Genomic DNA, 22,791 nt, shown 5'->3' with positions numbered 1-22,791 from the left:
CAGAAATGGGTGTCATTTTTTAGAATTTGATTCTACATACCTTTAAGTGGCAAGTATTCACTTCATTTTGCTTCATATACATCCATAATCCTTTAGAAGGTCATTATTTAGATGCCTCAAGAGTTGCATATGGCAAAATCTATGTTAAAGTAAGTAGACATTTTTGCACAAAATGAACCAAAAGGTGTGATCCAGTACAATCCAGATTGAACGTCGCATGCTGTGACGTCACAATGAAAGCTACGCATATTGATAAATCATACTACCATCGATTGTGACAGTCCCACTCAACAAGCTCTTATTTTGACCAGAGTTTAGTACATGGCCACCAATGTAAAAGTCCATAGTGATAGATAATTTTTGTCTGGAAGTTTCTTAATGACAGCTAAGGTGCAGAACATTCAATAATCAGGATTGAACAGACTTTAGTTAAATAAAATTACTATTATAGTTTAAATGAACAATTTATATTTAATATAAAATGAGTAAATGCCTATATATGACCCATGTGGCTTGTACTATAGGATTTGAACAGAGAAAAAATAAACAATGGAAATTTAATTAAATTAAGACAAGTAGTCGTTCAGAGGTGGTAGATTGTAGCTAGTGAAGTAGCATGACTATTTTCGTTATAATACAGCATACAGTAGTACTAAGGCTAGACATCAGCATAAGCAGATTATGATATAACAATGCAGTGTTTCGGTGGTTTGTCAATTTAACAAGAGATTTGGGTATGTGACAAAAGATTCCAGTGCAATTTTATATCCAAATTAGCAGCTTCCTGTCATGGTACCTTTGAATATTTCCACTCGAAACCTAAGACTGTATGTATATACAATTTTTAACAGCCAAAAATGCTGTTGCCCAAAAAATTGCCAGATGGTATATTTTTGTCGCCAATAAGGGATAAAAAAAAAATCGCAATCTGCAACATTGCTGAAGCCCAGCATGATCCCTGTGTATGTCACTCATTCTTTATCTTAAAGATCATAATAAGATAAACCTACATTCTAGGTTTGATCAAAAATGAAAGATCACCTCATTAATATATAAGGATCTCACTAATAATAAAACTTTTCTTGAGATCTTGAAAAGATAAAATCATACTCCAAGTTCAATCAAAATAAGACTAGAAATATGGTCACAGTGGTAACAAGCTAATCCAATCAGATGCAAGACCATCTTAGTAATATGCATAGGTCTCAATCATTATCCAACTCAAAGATGTAGATCATATAAACTATTTAGATCAAAACAGAATTAAAATTATGGCCCACAGATTGGTAACAAGGTCAGCCAATCAGATGCAAGATCTCGTCATTATTGTGTGTGAATCATGCTGGTTATAATTAAAAACACTTAATACAATGATGTTGATGCAACACAGGTCCAACCACTTTTTTTTACAGAGCTTTATTGTATAAATTTAAGCACTGAAAATGTTAAAGATACATACTATCTTTCCTTAGATTGAAATTATTAGCATACTGGCTGCCATGTATAGCCTATCGTGTGCTGAAAAATGGCGTTAAACCCCACAACAACAACAACATTAGCATTCTATTTTACCATATATGTCAAGCCCAACTGCAAGCAACATAGATCCTGATATGCTGTCACACAATGCATGGGCAAATCAATGTCTGTGTTGTTCATTTACTAATTAGTCCCAGCAAAACTGCACAGACCCAGATCTGCTAGTGCAATATGCAACAGTAGATCTGGGCATATGCAGTTTTCAGCTTGATCTGATTTGTATGTGAGTATATATGGTATTTAATATAAAATACCGATCATATGGTTCATTCCTATAAGAGCAATAATGATGACTATGCATATCTTAGTCTCTCTAACCCAATCTTGTTCTAAGATATTTGTGTCCCCCCAAAAAAAACCTCTGTGCTGTTAAAAATACTTGGGAAGCCTTAGTAATGCTAAATTTCTAAAAACACCTGGCATGTTGTGTTTGTGTGAAGAGAGATTCTTTATTTCACAACTGTTCAGTGTCAGCAAGCTTAGACAGAAGTTTTAGTTGGGTGGATAACTTGTAACAAAAAATGTCATAATCATGAGGTTTAATGAAGAAAAATTATTTCCAAGATTCCTCATTTGGTCTTTTAGTCTACTTTGCGCATTCATTTGAATTAATATTTTATCTATCATACTGAATGCATGTCCATTCCTCCATTATATATATATGTGACACTGTCAATGCAATTAATGATACCACAAACATCAAAAGGTATGCATGTTAGGTAAGAATCAAATAGATTATCAACTTACTTGTAGCTATTTTCCATAGGCTGAATTATGTACAACCTTTCTTTCAGCCATACTCCATACTGTCTGCCATTTCTTCTTTCTTCATCTTCTTGATCATTTTAAAAAGCTTTCATGTTTTTCCACATATATATTTTTTTATGTGACGACAGATGCAGGTTTTCATCAGAATGACTTTTACATGCAGACAATGATGTCTACATTACAGCTGCAACCATTTTAAAAGTGTAAAAAGATGCCCTGTGTGCCATTTAAAAGAACTCAAAACCACCCAAATCCAAAACTTCAATTACCAATGTAAACCTAAAGGTTTAAAATGTGCATCATGGGTCAAAATTATGTGCTTCTCTAAGAAAATAATTCCCTCAACTTTATATTTTTTTCAAACTGAAGAATAATACTTCATTAATATTGATATACCTACTTTGTAAAAACAGAAGTACATTTAATTATGAACACCATAAAAAAAACTAGTTTACATAAACAAAAATTAGATTCCTAAAATAGTTTTTGCTAGAAGTTTTTAATACAGAAAACAGAACAGAATTATTCAATAAACATAATTGTATAAAATGTCATTGAATGCAGTGTCACAGGCTTAAGATAGGTGAATCATTGGCAAAATTACCGTATTTACCGTATATGTTGGGACACGATAAAATAATTATTTTTTTCCTGTCCCAGAACTTATGGTGAAACATTTTTTCACTTTAGTCATATGTCCCAAGACTTAAGAAACAAAATAAATTTGTGTTGCATTTGTGCTTGCGCCCCCCCCATTGCACGTTGCAATAAAATAGATAAATAAAATGCTTAATTGATAATTAAAAGAAAGAAACTAACCTTGTGTTATCATTTGTTCCTTTTTTCAACATGAGCATCAAAGAATAACAATATTTCCACAAAATCCGTATAAGTGGCGTAGGCTTCCATACTGTAGCATGCATCAATTATGTCCAATACCACACACCACGTTTTTCATTGACATGAACACTAACAGTTGTGTGTGGTTGTGCTCAAAGGTTTGAACATGTTATCCAACTGAAAACTGGAACCAACAAAATTGCAAACAAGAGGGAAATAGTCAACCGATATCTTGAAGACGCCGTACACGCATGACACGGTGTTGGGTGGAAAATAATCAAGATTGAATTATATCCAGGTCTACTGTATGACAGTATTTCGCAAATAAAAATCATCATTTGAAAACACATTCACTTAAGTGCAAGTGACAATCTTTTCACCAGCTCGGGTTACAAAATTATCCTTACTTATTTACCCGCAGACATCACTGTTCCTTTGTATTAATTGTAACCACATATGCCAAGCACACAGAAGCCCTGGTGATGAATAAACACGATTGGCAGCAAGCAGTTAACTCCTTTGAACCTACCAACAGGACATCAAAGACAAAAGGTTATTTTTATTACAAAGCAAGCCGATCTCAGAAGACAAGTTTGGTTACTTTCTTATATATAAAGGATATCAATACAAAGGTTATTTTATTGCAAAGCAAGCCGACATCAGAAGCTGACTATGGATTCTGTAAAGTGAGCCGATTTTATTTTTAATATATACAAAGCTGGCCGAGATATGGAAGTAAAACTTGGGTTCATTTTCACCTGTATTCACGGGAATTTCGAAAATAAACTGAAACAATGGAACAAATTTTAAAGTGACACAATATAGTGCTTTGTGCACAGATGTCTATGACCCAGCAATATTTGGAGAAAATAAAATCATGTGATGAATTCGTGAAGGCCAGAACAGAAGCAAACGATTTCACAAATGAGAGGGAAATAACACATATATTGAAGACAATTGCTATTCACGCATGGCACTTTGTTAGGTGCAAAATAGCTAAGATTAATTTATATCCAGGTCTACTGTATGACAGTATCTCGCAAACAGAAATCATTATTTGAAAATACATTCACTTGAGTGCAAGTGACAATCTTTTCGCCAGCGCGGGTTACAAAAGTATCATTACTATTTACCTGCAGACATCAGTGCAGCTTTGTATTAATTATTACTACAGATGCCAAGCACATAGAAGTCCTGGTGGTAAAAAAACACAACTGGCAGCCAGCAGTAAACTTCTTTGAACTTACCGACAGGACACCAAAGTTAAAGGTCATTTTTATTACAAAGCAAGCCGACGTAGGATGCCGACTTTGGACTTGGAAGCCGATTTTTTTTTAAAGGATATCTATACAAAGGTTATTTTATTGCAAAGCAAGCTGACCTTGGAAGCCAACTACGGATTCTTTTAAGTGTGCCGATTTTTTATTTTTCAGCTTTGAATATACAAAGACAGCCAAGATATGAAAGCCAACTTTTGTTCCTTTTCACCACTATTCATGAAAATTTTGAAAATAAAGTGAAACAATGGAACAGTTCTTAAAGTGACACAATACAGTGCTTCATGCGCGAACATCGATGACCCAGCATCATCCAAAAGATATGGAGAAAATAAAATCACGTGATGAATTCGTGAAGGCCAGAAGAGAAACATATCATTTCGCTGACAATATGATCATTAACATGGATGAAACTCTAGTGTACTTTGATCGCATTCCTGGATGGACTGATGATAAGATGGGCGTCAGAAGTGTGCGAATTAGCAAGACTAGTGCAGATTTGAAAAAATTTGAATTTTGTCCTTGCAGTTTCCGCTTCAGGTGGTGTATTGCCTCTAACAATTTTTCACGGTATGAGAAAGCTAAAAAAAAAATATTAATGTACCAAAAGAATAGATCATACATGTGCAGGAGAAGGGTTATCTTGATGAGATACTGCTGCAGTGGATTAAAGAGTTTTATCTCAAGTACACAGTTTTATATATTTTTAAATAAAATTTCAGCTGGAGTGCAATTTCTGACATGTAATTTTCGAATGATTTAAAAGGTGTCCCACAACTTACGACTCGAAAATAACGATGTGTCCCAGAACATACAGTGCAAAAAAAAAAATTACTTTTAAAATTAATTTATGGTGTCCCAACAAATATTGTGTCCCAACATATACAGTAAATACAGTACTTCTCTTTCTGTGTGACATGGTTCCCATACTTTTCTAAATATAAATATCCAGGTCTTTATCAGGTTTTTTTTCAGGATGAAATTAATTTTTCAAAGTTTAACATATGACCATTACTGAATGGAACTATAGAACATTTTGGATGATAAAACATGCATTTTCCAAATCTGAAGATGTTTCTCTTTCAAGACTCTCCAAAACGTATGTCAGAAAAGATGATCATGTATAAAACCACAAAATGGGTCACACAAACAAATCTGACTATATTCCTATGAATTGGCATTTAAAGCCATTTCAATGTACAGAATACAAATCCTAACTTTACTTTGCTGACCTGCAATATGTTGCTATGTGGAAACAACATAATGAGCATAAATTATTTTGTTTCCTTTCAAACCTTTAATTCTAAAGAATTCTAGAGCAATATATGTGCATATTATACAAAGTAAACATTTCCTATCACAGTATGAAAAAAACCCAAGAATAAATGCAAAGTATTAGAATCTTTTCTTGTAACAAAAAAGGTTTAACCATGAATTTATGTGTGGCAATACAATCTCAAACAAGATTTTACAACCAACATAAACTCCTTCAGACGATTTGGTTAAACATTCCATCATTTAAAGACATTTACAAAAGGTTTGATTTAAATTTGACAAAAGACCTTCAAAATTATATATTGTTATATAGACAAGGACTGAATTTACTGTAAAATCAACTTTTCTTGTAGTTCAACAAACCAGTCCCCAAAACCTGTATTGATACATGGGCTCTTTATCATTTCATGATATATAATAAATGGGATGACAATTTCAATGCTTCTAGCAACATGTCACTGTGTACTAGTTTCGCACCATAGTTCAGCTCAGAGATTCAAAATTTTCTAATCTGGGTTTCCTCCGAATATTCAAACCCCATTTTTTACATTTGGACATTTAGGATGGAGTGTGAGTTCAGAGCAATTACATTTAACAAATTTAGAATCTGCCGCCAATATAAGATAGCTTACCAGCAGGCCTACCAAATTTAAACTATGTTATATCGACTTATAGCTGCATGAAATCGATAGGAAAATTATTTATTTTCTCAAAAATGGAAAGTATTATCATCATTATGTCTTTAATCCGCTGACAGACAAGATGAAACCTGGCATAGATGAAACCTGACCTGGTACTCGCCATTTGCGTTAATAGTCACATGACTTCACCATTCTCACAAAATGACATCGAAAGTCCAATAGTCACGTGATATAAAAAACAAACTCCTTTTTAATGCTGTAGTACAAAATTTCAATTATATTAAATGAAAGTCTGATAGCTTTTGTAAAAACCAGAAAAAAACATAATTCTCAACATATTTATTTCGAGAACAACTAAACGAAACTTGGCCAGTCTGCTTCATCAAGCAGAGTAGTCTGGTTCTCAACTTCGCATGCTCCCTGCGTGAGACAGCACACGTCAACTTGGTAGTCACATGATACAACAAAACTCCAGAAGTTGGTCTCGGAATAAATATAAAGAATTTTGTGCTCTTTCATTCTTGTATTTTTATTGCAACCAGTATATGACTTTTATTTAATTTTTTCTACAATATTTGAAAATAACAGTTGTGAGATTCTGTGTGCTCGTGTGACTAGCAATCAAAATCGCTAGTACCAGCTCAAATTTCATCAATGCATTAGTTTTATCGTCTTTCAGCAGATTAAAGGTACACCGATTTTAATGCTCACAATTTCTGAGAAAATAAATAATTTCCATATCGATTACATGCAGATAAACTCGATTTAACAACGTTTAAGTTTGCTAGCCCATCTGCAAAGCAGCTACGCTTTAAGGCCACCATGTTGGCCTCTTGTGATTCTAGACTGCTTTTCATAGCTTCCATATAAAAAAAGATACGGATATCGAACTGTCTATGAAACAAAAGTCTACCAGACAAATCTAATCCACTGAGCATTTGGATTGTCTCAGCAAATATATTTATGGCAAGCACCCAAATGATCCATACTACAACCTCCTAATATTCTCATTAGAACTCGATAAATTTAACTCAAGATCAGATCAGTTACGACTCAATTGCATAATTGTTTTGGACGTCAAGTTGTGGAGAAAAATTCACAGGTTTTTCCCAGACTTTGGTCAATATTTGCAAAATTCAAAGACTTTTCACAGATGGGAATTTTTTTCTCTCACTTCTCCCAACTTTTTCCCAGTAGCATGGGAACCCTGCTGTTAGTAAAAAATTAAATGAAAAAGAGAAGCTGTGTGTTTCATTCTGCACATCCTTAACAGTAATCTAAATTAATTATTTATACACACTATTAATTGCAAAAGATTGTACACAAATTTAAGGCTGAATGCAGAATAAGTTTCTAAGCACAATCTGCTGTTTTGTCCCCATGTCCACTATAATATTCAAAAGAAAAGCAATAGAAAGAATCAAGTTTTTACCTCATAGTGGAATATGATGCCTTCCTTTGTGGAGAATACACTAGAATATATCCATGATACAGTTCTCCTCTATTTCTTAACATATATCCTCCATGATACGAAGTAACAGTAATTTCAACTTTCTGTTTAGGATAGTCCAAGAACACATCCAGTGTGAACACACATTGTTCCTCAGTGGAATCTATGACCATTGTAAAAGTGTCATCGTTCAAGAAAGGTCTGATTGGCATTTCCATGGAAAATGGATCACCACACATCATACACATCAGAATCCTGCCGAAAATAAGAATGGACATGAACTTGTGTTAATTTGGTTTAAGAAAAAGAAATTTCATTTCTCATATCCATAGAAGAATATTTCTAAACTGAACTCAAAGTCAAGCTGTTGTTTATACCTAGTGTTTTTATTACATGCATTCAGCAGATGAAACTTACTACAGCGTTTCAGCCAGGTTTGAAAAGAAAGGGCAATCTGAAGCCCTTCATTTTGAAAGAGTGGGCAAGTGGTGTGACAATAATGGGCCAATTTCATAATAATATGAGATCATTTATATAGTGTATGTTACCTGTTATTTGAAAGACCATAAAAAAATAACCTTCATTACTGTATGATTCTCTTTTATGACCATACTCCTAACAGTGCTGAAGAAGCTGAAGTTGACAATTTTATGCCTCTCCTACATTACAGTCATCAGTCCTTGTCAAAGTTTCATGTTTTAATTTTTTGAGAATATGATAATATTTATCTTTCTTGATTCCACGATTTGTGTAATCAGATTCTCCATAAGTAGTGTTATTTTCTATGTGTCATTTAGTTAAAAATGTTAAAACAGGAGTTGAAGATGCCTGTATATATTACTTGAATTTTGTTTTATATTTTTTTCATCAAGTCTATTACAGTTTGATAGCATGCCGACCCTAGTCTTAACCTTTTAACCTAGAAATAGTATAGAATATACTGAGTACTCAATTATCTCCAAATAAACAAAAGTTTTGCAACAGTCAGGATTAGGAGAACGGGAAAAAAAAGACTGAACGAAGCAACCAGTGCAACCTGTAAAGATCAACTGATGGCCTTTGATCATTTTCATAAAAAGATCAATATGCAATTTGGATTTTTAATAATGTGTGTGTGTGTGCCATTTGGATTTTTAATGTAGCTTTAAAAAAAATTCAGTCATATCACTACAATGTCTGCAGTGTGGAAATTTAAAGTGATGTCTAGCACTGGGGCATCATGCTGTAAACATGTAGCATGATGTCCCACCCAGTCACATTATCCTGACACCAGACCAATCAATCCTAACACTAACCTCTTAATGCTGCATGTCAAGCGAGGCAATTGTTAGTACCATTTTTATAAGTCTTTGTTATGCCTTGACCAGGGTTCTAACCTGCAAGCCCCGCATTGAGGCAGTCACTCTAATCACTAGGCCACCGGAGTAGTCAGTTATTTAATAATGTTGGTGCATATGTATCAGACTAATGTAGAAAAAATACATCTTGCTCCAGTTTGTGAGCCAGGTTTAATGCACAAAATCTCATTATTTTACATGTCTGGTACCTATTTTAAACAAAATCCAACTAGGGCAGGTCCTGGCTAAAACGATGCTTCCTAGCTATTGTGAATTTTCTGCCAGCTACATTAATTTTATATCATAGTTTGATGCCTGATTTTTATTAATATTCACTGACTATTACATTTTCCCACCTTTCAATGAGATGCATTTAAAATCACCAAACTGATCAAAAATCTACCAAAGAATAGAAATTTTCATTATTTTATTTTAATACTCTACATTATAAACTCTTCTTAACCCTTAAAGTGCTAGCTGCGACATTAGTCGTGCTGTCAGTCAATGTCTTGTAGGCAACAATGTACGCATCCTATTACTTCAACTAGCCATGACTGCTTGTAAAACTATATTTGATTGGTTTATACAGGCCCGGAACAAGCATTCTGTTGTACTTTACTATGCATTTAGTGAAGAAGTTTTACAAATACTCGCTTTTGAGCATGTGGTACCTGAAAAAAATTAAAATGGCTGACACTGAATACAATGGTGATTTCTTGCAATAAGTACTGGCTTCTGATAGTGATGATGACAATGATTTTGAAGGATTTGAGGAGGATGAAATTATCTGAGCTGGCAAAGTGTTGATGGAAATACCCATGAGTGATTTTGAGCTAGGAATTGACGTGGAACTGGAGTCTGATGTACATGCTGGCTAGACGAGAAAAGATGGCATGACTGTCAACCCTCCCATTCACTGGTAATTCAAAATTAAATGTTGAGATGGCGAATACTGAACCTATGGACTATTTAATACCTTTTTTGATGACGAGTTATTGCATATGATAGTAGATCAAACAAATCGTTATGCAGATCAGACAGTTCACGGGGCAGACTTGATGGAGAACAGTCACATGAAGAAATGGCAGCCTGTCACACCTGTGCAGTTAAAACTCTTTTTTGCATTGATTATAGCAATGGGTTTGGTACATAAATCTAATCTCGATTCCTACTGGGCTTCTGATGACGTGATATCAACCCCATACTTCAGCAAAAAAATGAGTATGGGATAGATTTCTAGCTATTCTAAGCAATTTACACCTGGCAGACAACGAGAACAATCAAGGTGACCCTTTATACAAGATCCGCCCAATGATTGAAAAAAATAAAGCATTTGCTGAGGTTTATTCACCAGTTATGAACCTTAGTTTTGATATTAGAATAAATATCAAGTGAAAATTTTCATGAACATTTAAAACTGACCATGGGGGTTTAAACTTACCTCTGACATTCATGGAGTGGATGTTTACAAAACTGTTACCTTTTCTTTACCTGTGATTTTCACAATTTAGATATATCATTGTGACTGACATTACATGTACATGGTTGAACTACTAAAGAATATATAATATTTCTTAGATATAATTGATTACCTGTATTTGCACCTGTATATGCAAATATGTTAAACTTACACATGTGCCTTGATGCTAATCTTAAAGTTTAGACATCCACCATCATTTTTCATATAGGGTTTGTGTATCTGTTGTGTATATTTATTGAAATACATGCAATTTAAAAACTGTGCAGTTTTCTTCTTTTTTTCCTCAAACAATTCAGCACTGAGAGATCTTGTACTACAGAACAATACAGCACTTTAAGGGTTAACTGTCAGGTTTTACTTTTGATTAGGTTTTTTTTCTTCAACTTATCACACATTTGTACAATTTGAACAAAGCTGAACCTAAGAAGTTCCCTTCAATTTTCACCTTCATCTACCTACCTCAGATCTGGTTCTGTATCCTCCAGTATTTCAGAACCTGTCCCCATGCTGGGTCCCCTGATTACCGCTTTCAGAGCTTGCTCTATCTGCTCTGGGTAAAACTTTCTTTTTTCTGCAAGGTCCTCAGCAGGGATGTCCACAAACTCGCCACGAAGACTAAAAAAAATAGATCCATGAAGTTATAATCAAGGCCTTGTAATGTGTGTTGAACTTTGAAAACTTTGCATTCATCAGTGTTTTCTGAATTACTTTGCTTTTTTCCATCTTTAGATCACAACAAAACAACATTCATGGCCTTCAGAGTAAATCAACTATTAAATGTATGTAGTTAAGACATCCTGCATGAATAAATCAAATAAGCTTAAAGCTTTTTTCACTGTAGGGCATTTACCTAGAAGCCAGCTGCTTCCCATGTTCTCTAAGGTAATGTAGTTCTCTCTGTGTGTAAGATGGGTTGTATGCCAGTATCACAGCAATTGGCAGCCCTTCAAGGGTCTTCCCCTCATCTCGTGCCAGATCAGACCGCAGTGTTGTGCTCAGACTAGATTGGACATAGTCAAGGGACTCTTGTGATGAGTACACACATAAACACCCTGAAGTAGAAATATATCTGAGGATAAAATAAGGATTTCATATAAAATAAGGATTTCATAATCACTGCAGTGTTTTACTATCATAAATCAATAATGTAAACACTGTGCATTGAAAATTATATCCAACTTTACAAGATCACTATTGAAACATGTAATTACACACATTAATAATATCTCTTTGTAAGCACTCACACCTGTGCAAGAGTAAAACTACTCAAAGCCAAAACTTCAGTATACCAAAATCCCTGTCAAGACAATTTATTTTCATACTCTGAATATTTCCTTATTTAATATCATCATTTTCCCCCCCGTACACCAAAAATCCCTCAATTGCAAATACTGAAAAACATTTTGATTTCAAATTTAAATTTTACATTTTTTAATAATTAAACTTGGAAATATATTTTAGGTACTAAATTCCTGACTTGCTGGAACAGATTAATTACAGTTAACAAGTACTAAAAAGCGGGTTAGATCTGTGAGTCTAAGTACTAAAAAGGGGGTTGTTCTGTGAGAAAAAGACTCGGAAAATGTTCCAAGAACATGCATGGTTAATACAACAATTGACACGTGCTGACACAGGTTAGGGCTGACAATAGACCTGAAGTTTTTGCACTGTAACAAGAGACAGTTTTTAAGGAGAAGTTTTACCAACTAAATGCTTTTAGGAAAGCCATTTAAGAGAGACTATGTTTATCTGCTTATTATCTGTGATTAATGCTATTCATCTATATACATGATCAATAGAACATTGTTTACTTGTTTTTAAAAAAATCAAATATCAGGGCTTTATTAACTGGGCATATGTTCTCATTTTCGACTTGTGCATTCAAGGCTAGATATTGTAAACATCTGCTGTGTTATTTTGTGGCTATGATTGATTGTGCCAACAGTTTTAGCAAACTTTGTAAACAAATCATTCTGTTGGAAACTATCCACTGGATTTTAAAAGCATGGTCAGAGACAATGTCTGTTATAATAAAGAAGTGCTTTGAAGTTGCCTGCTTCCCTATTAGAGCATCAATGAGGATGATGTTCCCTTGGCTCAAGTGGCTCATGTACAACTGTGCATTGTCCCTGATCACCTATATAATCTTGACAATGATGTTCCTGTTGAGGATAACTTTAATGACTGGGAGACTGAACTCATGTCGTGGTTTCATCAAAGCAATAAGGTCAATGCAAGCGATGAATATATACTGAAAATGTATGTTCTGAGCCGCCTGGCAGTGATGTGACATACCCTGAAGTTTTAGATCTTATGTTGAGATTAAAAAATTTACAACTGCTATGGATGAGCATTATTTAGCTATGGCACAAGAAATGGAATCATTAGCACAAGCCATATTAATTAAAGAAAGCTTAAAAAAGGCATTTTTTTCTCATATCTGCATAAAAAAATCAGTAAACCAAAAATGATAGATGTAGTATAGTAGTTGTCTATGGAATTAATGTCAACAAGTGTTACATTTCAGGTGCAAATCTGTACTATCAAAACAGATAAATACTGTAAATTATAACATTTGGCAGTACAGAATTCTTGGGTGCATTTCATTCCCAAACCTTTCAGCTCATTATGGATGGAAAGATGTAAACATGTTATTTTTACATATTTCACACGTGTGTATTAATGTCTTCATAAAATTTGCCTGACTTTGTATATTAATCTCTGAATTAGTTGTACTTCAAAGCAATTACAAAATGTACACAACAATAGTTTTTAAGATAATCTCACTGAATTATCTTAAACATCTATCAATGAACCTACCTTTTAATATATCAACTTTTCCACGACTATGTTCATGTGTACAGTCAGTTTCCATAACTTTTTTAACTTGTAATGTCATAACAATAAACCTAACCTGACTACATATACTCAGTCTTTTGTAATGTGACCTTTTAACAGCAGTTCTTGTCTACAGCCACTTTGGTAATGTGACCTTTTGACAGCAGTGCTTGTCTAAAGCACTTTGGTAATGTGACCTTTTAACAGCAGTGCTTGTCTAAAGCACTTTTGTAATGTGACCTTTTGACAGCAGTGCTTGTCTAAAGCACTTTGGTAATGTGACCTTTTGACAGCAGTGGTTGTTTAGAACACTTTGGTAATGTGACTTTTTGACAGCAGTGCTTGTTTAGAACACTTTGGTAATTACTAATACAGTCTATGAACATAAAAAACCGACATATTTTTCAGGCATGAAGGAGTGGGATTTTCAGATCTTCAAAAGCTCTGAAATTTTCTTGGTTCTTTTTCAATATTAGCCACACATTTTCTAATGGATTAAGGTCATGTCAATTAGTGGGTTAGTTGTGGAATATTGCTTCTCCATTTTGTTCTTCATGTGCCAGTCGCTCTATAATAGTGTACAGGCACAGATTGGGACTACCATGGTTGATCAAAGTGGTTTGAAATAACAAGCCACAGGATGTTTTTGAAGTGTATCAGTATGTTTAAATTACAGTCTCCAAAGGCAAGATTATCAACCCCATAAAAGGTTTACCATCCTAACATCATCGACTCTCTGCCAGGACCAAAGATAAGGTAAGACATTTTTCCTTTCCATTTCTTGCTGTTTTTTCTCCATTTTAACTTCAAATATCACAATGATGGTCATCTCATCAGTAAATAGTACTTTCTTCCAATCAAGCTCAAAACTGCATGTAATCTTTCACTGCACCATTCAAGATGTTTTTCCTAATTTCTTCACACATGCATGAATAACACCAAAAAACGCTTTCTGTTAAGTTAGTTGTTTCCTGCAACAAATTTCTATGGTTCACTTTTACAAACCACACAAGTCTATTCCTGCCCACTTTGTGATGACTGCCTGCCTTCTGGAATGAGTTTTGTTTTCCACACTGCCTCTCTCCCCAAATATTTTCAGAAGTTTCCAAGTTGTAGAACGATAAATTCCTAGTATGTGTGCAACTTTTACAGACTTATATATCTCCTGAATAATAGATATGATATTTTGGTCTAACAATTCTTTTCTGTGACTTTTTACTACGTATTTGCTTAAAAAGACACTGTGTTTAAGAGTCCAAGACATTCCAGCAAGGGGAACAAGGCAGGGTTTGTACTTTTATTGACCACTGGTAGGGGCATCAGAACATATTACAGTCATTCATCTTGATAATTAGAACTGAGCACCTATGTGTAGACTGAATTCACTTACGTCTAAAATGTTTATGAAAACCTCATTTTCATGTGTTAGTGAATGCTTAGCACTTGTCATACCAAGTACAATCCCAAGTTCTAGTAGGAAGCCTTCTCATTATCTTTTGCAGTAACTGGCTCCAATTCAATTTAAGCAAAAGGCTGAGTCAATGCAACAATGAAACATAATTTGTTACAGTAATGAAACAGTGGATAGCTATATTGCAGCAATTTGGAAAAGTACAATGTTTTTATGCCAGTTCTTGACTGCTAATAAGAACACTATATATTAAGGAAAGTGACTGTCTATCCAAGGTTGGGGTATTTCCTGTAGGTTTGAGGACCATGTTATGTCAACATATGAGCCATCCAAAGTAAGCTTGACAAGATGTGCCTTAACTCCCTAAAGAGATGTCTATCAAGTCCTGTAAATAATTTTAGCCATCTGTCCATCCTTTGTTACCTGAAGAATAACAGGTGGACCATCAAAACATAACCAGTTTTAAAGAAATTCATCTCAAAGCTACATCGAGCATAGTCGATCCTTAATTAGCTGATGCCTCCGCTTCCCCTCTCTATACCAAACAGTATGCCTAAATTGGTTCATGTGAAATCATAATTTTTAGTGCACATCATCTTTGATAAGAAGATAATAACATCTATCATTCAGACTGACTATTGCTTTATTTTACTGTAAACAGTTTATCCCCATCAAACTTAACCTCATTCATAATGTTACAGATGCTTATATTTAGTAAAATATAGCATTCTCATGTGGTCCATTGATAGAGTTTAAGTGCCAATTAAATGGACATAATTTTGGAATGCTCTATCTTTGCCAAAAATACCTTGTTGATAAAATCAAAACCTGTATTTTTGTGAAATTTTTCCACTGCTGTAAATAGTTTTATAAGTTTTAAGAACTTGTAATATGACAAAACGAATAAGAAAAACAAAATCTTCATGATGATATACCGTGTGGTTTGAAATCTGCAGCTGCCAAAGCATTCTGTTCTTGACTAACATCTCCCTCTATGGGTCGGTAGTCTAAACTGTACACTCGAGATCCTATTCGATATTCATCGTCCTCACACAAATTCTGATTAGAAGACAAAAGTATTATCATCCATGTAGGTCCAAAAGCATTTCATGTTGTCAAATTTTAAAGAATCTAATGAGACAACTAAATATACCCAAGCAAATGTCAGATTAATAATAACAGTGTATTGACAATAAGCAAATGCCAAAATGTAAAAGCACAATTATAAATGAGAGAATACATACAAATTTAAAGACATTAAAAATATTGCTGTAAAAAAGCAATTTTATGAGGTTGACAAATTGTAGCCATTGAACAAAATGAGACTGTAAAATAATCTCCATCAAATTTTATCACCTTTTATTTTAAGATATCCCCTAGATACGAAATCCCTAATATAACTTGCAAAAATGTAAAACACTCCCATTTGGATGAAATCACTAAATTTAATGACTCCTAAAAATACATTCTATACAGTACAAGTTCAAGTACATTATCCAATACCAATTTTTCCACAAATATTAATATGAATGTATTCTTTGCAGCGCTTAACAAAGTTAAACAATGGTCTTACCCCCAAATCCATGATAACAATGGCCTAACAACCCAAATCCATGTTAAACAATGGTCTAACCACCGAAAACCATGTTAAATGGTCTAACCACCCAAATCCATGTTAAACAATGGCCTAACCACTCAAATCCATGTTAAACAATGGTTTAACCACCCAAATCCATGTTAAACAATGGTCTAACGACCCAAATCCACATTAAACAATGGTCTAACCACCCCAATCCATGTTAAACAATGGCCTAACCACCCAGATTGTTAAGTTTAGTTTATCTAGTTTTCCTGGAACAGTTGTATTATGGTATAAAAATATTATTTTTATATAAAATATTATTTATATATTTTTATGCTCAGTGCTATAAGGATCTCAACATAAAGATTTGCTTTCTGGAAATTGTAAACCTGTATCATGTTCAGATGACTGTCTTGTTTTCTGATTGCATCAATTAAACTTTAATACACGGACAAGGTCAAGCACAAATTGTCCAACAGCAACATATGGACGGTGAAAGCGCATGCTCTCTTCAAATTGCTCTGTTAACTCTCTGGTTAATTATGGGCTGTCCAGTTGCATGTGCCATTCTGGCTTTGTTGCCAGTTTGTTGACATCATGGTATCAGTGTGTGACAGTGTGACAAACAATTTACTGGAAACACTCCACCTTAATCTATATGCAAAATCATCTATTCTACACTTTTAGTCCCCATTCAAATTCACTCTTTTATTCTGGACTTAAGTGCATCTTTTTTCAAACTATTTTCACTTCTATTCTTTGGGAAAGCCACAAAATCAATGTCATACCATCAACTCTATTTCTGATTTTTGTATTTCTGTGCCAGTCCTAATACTGAAGCACATGACAGAAAATATCTGAATGTCTTTTGAAAATGTTTTTCTGTGTGTGTGTGTGTGTGTGTGTGTGTGATTTGGATTTTTAACACAGCTTTAACAATGTTTCAGTCATATCACTATGATGTCTGCAGTGTGAAAGTTTATAGTGATGTCTAGCACTGAGGCATCATACCACAGACATGTAGCATGATGTCCTACCCAGTCACATTATCCTGACACCAGGCCGACCAGTCCTAACACTAACCTTTTAATGCTGAGCGCCAAGCGAGGCAGCTGTTAGTACCATTTTTGTAAGCCTTCAGTATGACTCAGCCAGGGATCAAACCCACAACCTCCTGCATCCGAGGCGGACACTCTAACCACTTGGAAACCGGAGTGGTCTTCTCTAGAGTTAATTTAGAATGAACAATTTTTTAAGAAGGGTATGTTTTTAGATTGCATAGAATAATTTTCATTTGAAACAAATTCCACACTTTTGCAATAATATGCACACAAATAAGTCCAGTATTATTGAGAACTGTTATTTTGGTCTTTTCTTGGCCAAAAATTAGTTTTTAAATGTAGTACTGAACAAAGGCTAAATATCTGAAGTGCCATCTTACCCTGATTTCTTTATACAGATCTGTTGATAGTCCCTCTCTTCCTAACAACACAAGGTTCAGTTGTGTGGAGTTGTCTACAAAAGAGTCTACTAAATCTGGAGGAGCCAACCTGACAAAGACAAAATGAGCACATGCACTATCATGTTGTGAATGATCACCTTCTAGTACAAATGCCAGCATATTCACTACCCCATACCATGTTTCTAAGACAATCTGTTGACATGCCATGGTGAATATGCTGGTTTAACTATCAACCAAGAATATGTTGGTTTCACTATACATAGGTATACATGTTCTTCCATATATATTCTCCAGATATATCACTGGTTAATCTCACAGCAATGAAAAATAAACATGCAAAACTGTTTTTTGGTTTTAAGAACATACATTATAATCAGATGAACATACATGCATTTTAATGATATGCACATGGATACCTGCAGGCAAAACATGATGGTAACCTGAGTAAAAAGAATAATCCAACAAACTTGACCTGGGGAATCACTGATTATTGCATGTACAAAGTAAAAGAAATAATAACCAGGACAAAAGACAAACATGAACGAAATATATCCTGATGAAATTACTTCAAATTTCAGCAACAAACAATTCTGAAAATATCAAAATACTGAAAATATTGCCTACTTCAAAATAATTAAATTAGCTGTATACTAAAGATGCTCACAATGTCAATATACCAACCCTTTCAAAAAATAAAAAAAACTTAAAAACTGAAAACCTTAATTCAGAGATGGAAATGGATCTCACAAAACCTTCAATTGCAGAATTCTGCAATATAATAGCTGGTATAAGAGTTTATATCCATAACAAAGAGTTCTTTTAAGGGACTGACACTCTACTGGGCAAACATTTATTCCAGGAATTCAAGATACTACCATTTCTTCCTTTCAAGTGCTGAGTGTTGAATTGAATCCATCTCTGAAATTCTTATGCAATAACAAGATTTTGAAATTAACTGCTTTGGTGGACATATTGGATGTCAGATTGCCACAATCTTCATTTAGGACCAATATCAAGACAGCTGTTGTGGCAGCAGCCATATTGGATACATGACACTATTTTCATTAGTAACCAACTAAGTATGGCAAGAAGCCTATTTGTGAAAACGCCTGTTTTCAAGATGGTCAGCATGGTGGCCATATCAAGGGAAAATTTGCATCATTTTCATATATGGACCACTAGACATCTTAAGAACTTTTCTGATCAAAACAAAGATGTCAAAACGACTTTCCATTTAAGAGAAGAAACAGTAACAAGATTTTCAAAATGGCCACCATATTGGCCATACTGAATGGCAGATAAGCAAGGGACTGACCTTTGGAAATTTAAGAATATTTGAAAGGGCAGCCTAATAACCTTTGACTGTGGAGGCTGAACAAGATTTCTCTTAAAAAAGAAAGGATGAAAATCCGCTACTGTAGCAATAGAGAATCTACAAGGATTAAGGCATTCCTAGCACACCAATCACAGGATATTTTCCACTCTGCATTGAAGACCTTGAATGTAGAATATATTCTGGCTTAAGCGATGCAGTCGGCAACTTTGCTTTAAATGTTTGCGTGGCGGATTGAACATTTCAGATGAGCCAAGCATGAAGGTGGAGGATCCAGGGATTGGTATGAACTTGAATACCTCTGTGTTGTGAGAGGAGATTGACCAAAGGAGGTAATATCCTTGGTGTGTCGATCAACAGGTTGAGTAAGTCGTTGAACCATGACATTTGAGGCCACAGAGGTACAATCAGGATGACCCATGCAGTGATCTTTTGCAATATTTGTGGACTCAACCTAAAGGGGTAATGCATAAGCAAACAGTCGATTCCAATTGAGAATGAAGGCATCCACTGCCCATGCTGTCTGGTCTGGGATTGGGAAGACATAAAATGGAAGCTTGTTGTTGAGTTTTGTCACAAACAAGTCTACCAGAGGTAGCTCCCATAAACTGAACTGTTGATGAAGAGACCATTATGCTAGGACTACTGTGCCTGTTCTGGACAGACTATCTGCCAGAATGTGTTTTGTCCCTGGAATGTGATAAACTCTGCGTGCAATCCCTTCTGATTGAGCTCAATGAAGGTTCCAGACTTCCATGGAGAGAAGGAGCATGGGTAGCTCCTTGTCGTCTGAGGTATGCAACCATGATGCATTGTCATTGGAGATCATGATGCAATGCCCTCTGGTGTGTTCTATGCATCCACTTAAGGTGAAGAATACAGTTTTCATATCTAAATTGTTTATGTGATGGCCATGAAGTACTCATTCTGGCTTTAAATGAGCCCCCAACCTAAATCTTGTTGTGTCAGTTTACAGACTAAGTTGGGTTCTGGAGCATGCAGGAGAACTCCGCAGAAACACATCTTGATTGTGCCACCACTTTAGGTGGTACTGAAACATTGACCCTAGTGAAATATGAAATGAGAGGATCCCTGTGGGGTTTTCAAACCACCAACAGGAGAAACAGGATGTAAATGTAGTCTTCCTATGGATACCAGGTCTGATGCAGAATTCAAGGTTCCCAGAAGTGACAGATACAGACCAGCAAACAATGAAGTCTTGGTCTGTAATGTCGCCAAGAGTTCCATGATTTTGTTTATCCTCTCTGGGGGGAATGTGAATTTGGAAGGTAAGGAAATGCATACGCATGTACAAGACATCTTGAAATGGAACAAGTTCTGATATCTCTAGATTTGGAATCAGTCCCAGTTGTGTCTCCACAGACCAATACCGGGTCATAGGAATGTACAGCGATTGAATGTTTGTGCTGTGAAGTAGCCTGTCATCAAAATACTAGATTAACAGAATCCCCAAGTATCTCAAGTACAAAGCTGTTACTCCCATGACTCTGTTAAAGTTCCGGGGCTAAATGGCATGGCTGAAAATTGTAATACTTCCTGTCCGATTGAGAACTGGAAACATTTTTTATGTGCAGGAAAAATTGGGATGTGGAAGTACACATCCTGAAGATTCATCAACATTGCCCAGTCAGCCAGTTTGATTGTTTTCACTTGGAGAAATTTCTTTAAGGGGTAAAGGTTGATAATAAGCCTGTTTTCCACCATTTTTTTGGGATGTAGAAAATATATGGAAGTAGAAAGCTGGTGACAGGATATTTTGGACCTGTCCACTGCACCCTTTCTTAAGAAGGATATGCACTTCTTCCTTTAATTTAAAAATGTTTGATTGATGGATGGAAAATGGATATCCTTGACAGAGGAGAAATTCTACGTGGCTTAGATGTAAACCCTCCCTCAAAATAGAGTACCCACTGATCTTCCTTGATTTTCGTCGAGGCCTCCAAAGATAGGGCCAATCAAGCACCTACCTGTCCCAGAGGAAGAGGTGAACTGCAGGACCTGTCTTTCCCTATTTTGCCTCTTTGAGGAAAGGAAAAACAAAAGTAGACACTTTTCCCCTGCCCTAACCTGTCCACTTATTTTGTCTTGCTTTTGGAGTGGACTTAAAGGAGGGCTGGTTACTTTGCCATCGTGGTTGCATACGTTTTGGTACAAGTTGTGGTTGACCCATAGCACAATACTTCTGGTCCCTAAAATCCTGAGGGGCGATAGTGGAAATGTTGTTGTTGTTGTGGGGTTTAACGCCATTTTTCAGCACACAATAGGCTATGTATGGCGGCCAGTATTAATGGTAGAGGAAGAACCCGGGAAAACCCTGGGAAGAACCACCAACCCACGAGAAGCTACTGGCAAGCTTTCTCACATACCCACATAGGTCGAATCCGAGACTCAAACCCATGTAGACAGAGGTGAGATGGCAGTGATCCATAACGGAAAGCGCTTTAGACCACTCAGCCACTCGGGGCCCCCATAGTGGAAATGAGACCATCAAATAATTTCTCTCAATCCATGGGTACAGCCCTCAGAGGATTTTCACTATGTTCAAGTAAATACCTTGAAGTCCAATGCTTTACCACAACAGAGATGAAGGACTGCTGAAAATACCATTGCCATAGGCAATGGTTGTCACAAAGACTTTGCCACAGCCTCTAACAGCTGTTCTAAGGCAATGGGTGATAATGATTCTTTCAGTACACTGAAGAAAGCTGCTGAAAACAGGTCAGAATTTGAAACTATAGTTACTAATGACCTGGCATTTGACTGTAAATCCTAGAAGGATTTAACTGAGAGCCATGTAAAAGAACCTGCCGAAATGCCCACTTGTTAAGATTTGGTGTCAAAGTGAGAGGGTTTCAATAACCAGGCAGGTCAATGAACATTGTAACTCAAGGCTGATCAAGCTTGCATGTAATTAAGGGGCAAATACAAATTAATGCTGACTAGAAAGACACAAAAACCACTTTGATGTTTCTGACTTGTTGGATTTCCCTATATATTTTTGGCATGTGTTTAACCTACAAAATGTTAAAGAAAATGAATATTATTTTAGATTCATAAAACTAAAACATGCTGATGAATGCAAAACTACAAAAAAAATCTTAAATATGTTAACACTGCTGTCAGTGGAAACAGAGGTCCCTTAATTACACTACCTGATAATTAAAAAGAACAAAAAAGAATCATAACAGGTGAATATAATATCTTACTGTCTTTTAATTCATTTAGATGGCATGTTATGCCTCTAAGAATAAACAACAAATTTAAAAAATCTTTAAAACAGTCTCACCTTGGATTCTGTGGTATCTGGGGAAGAATTTTGCCTTCCCTTTCCAGAAGAGTGTGGACCTGGCATTCAGTACACAAGCACTCCTCTGGATCAGGAGTGTGAAAGAAGCACCTGTCAACAGATGATTTGTCTAAGAACACAACATGGTTTAATAGCATGACCTTCCTGTCATCTTCAAGACGATACAATTTCCTGAATCTGAAAAGATCAAATGACAGACTCACCATCCTGTAAGAGCAATAACTACGAAT

At 35.3% G+C, this 22,791-nt stretch overlaps 1 protein-coding gene across 2 annotated transcripts in view; it reads right to left on the bottom strand.

The window, feature by feature from the left end:
• The window catches only part of LOC149785280 (rho GTPase-activating protein 5-like), a 188,509-nt gene that overhangs the window by 106,907 nt on the left and 58,811 nt on the right, over positions 1-22,791 (bottom strand). For both annotated transcript variants that reach the window (XM_089979150.1, XM_089979151.1), the window contains exons 6-11: positions 22,541-22,738; positions 17,880-17,988; positions 15,792-15,915; positions 11,458-11,659; positions 11,067-11,222; positions 7,773-8,045 (exon numbers count right to left, since the gene is read on the bottom strand). In XM_089979150.1, the coding sequence (XP_089835276.1) occupies positions 7,773-8,045; positions 11,067-11,222; positions 11,458-11,659; positions 15,792-15,915; positions 17,880-17,988; positions 22,541-22,738 (1,062 nt within the window). The remainder of the gene's footprint in view (positions 1-7,772; positions 8,046-11,066; positions 11,223-11,457; positions 11,660-15,791; positions 15,916-17,879; positions 17,989-22,540; positions 22,739-22,791) is intronic.

Source organism: Sinohyriopsis cumingii, chromosome 13 (assembly GCF_028554795.1).
Source record: "Sinohyriopsis cumingii isolate HCF-2022 chromosome 13, ASM2855479v2, whole genome shotgun sequence".
In the NCBI taxonomy this organism is placed as follows: Eukaryota; Metazoa; Mollusca; class Bivalvia; order Unionida; family Unionidae; genus Sinohyriopsis; species Sinohyriopsis cumingii.
The sequence above is the reverse complement of the archived record's forward strand: the minus strand, read 5'-3'. Positions and strand labels throughout refer to the sequence as shown.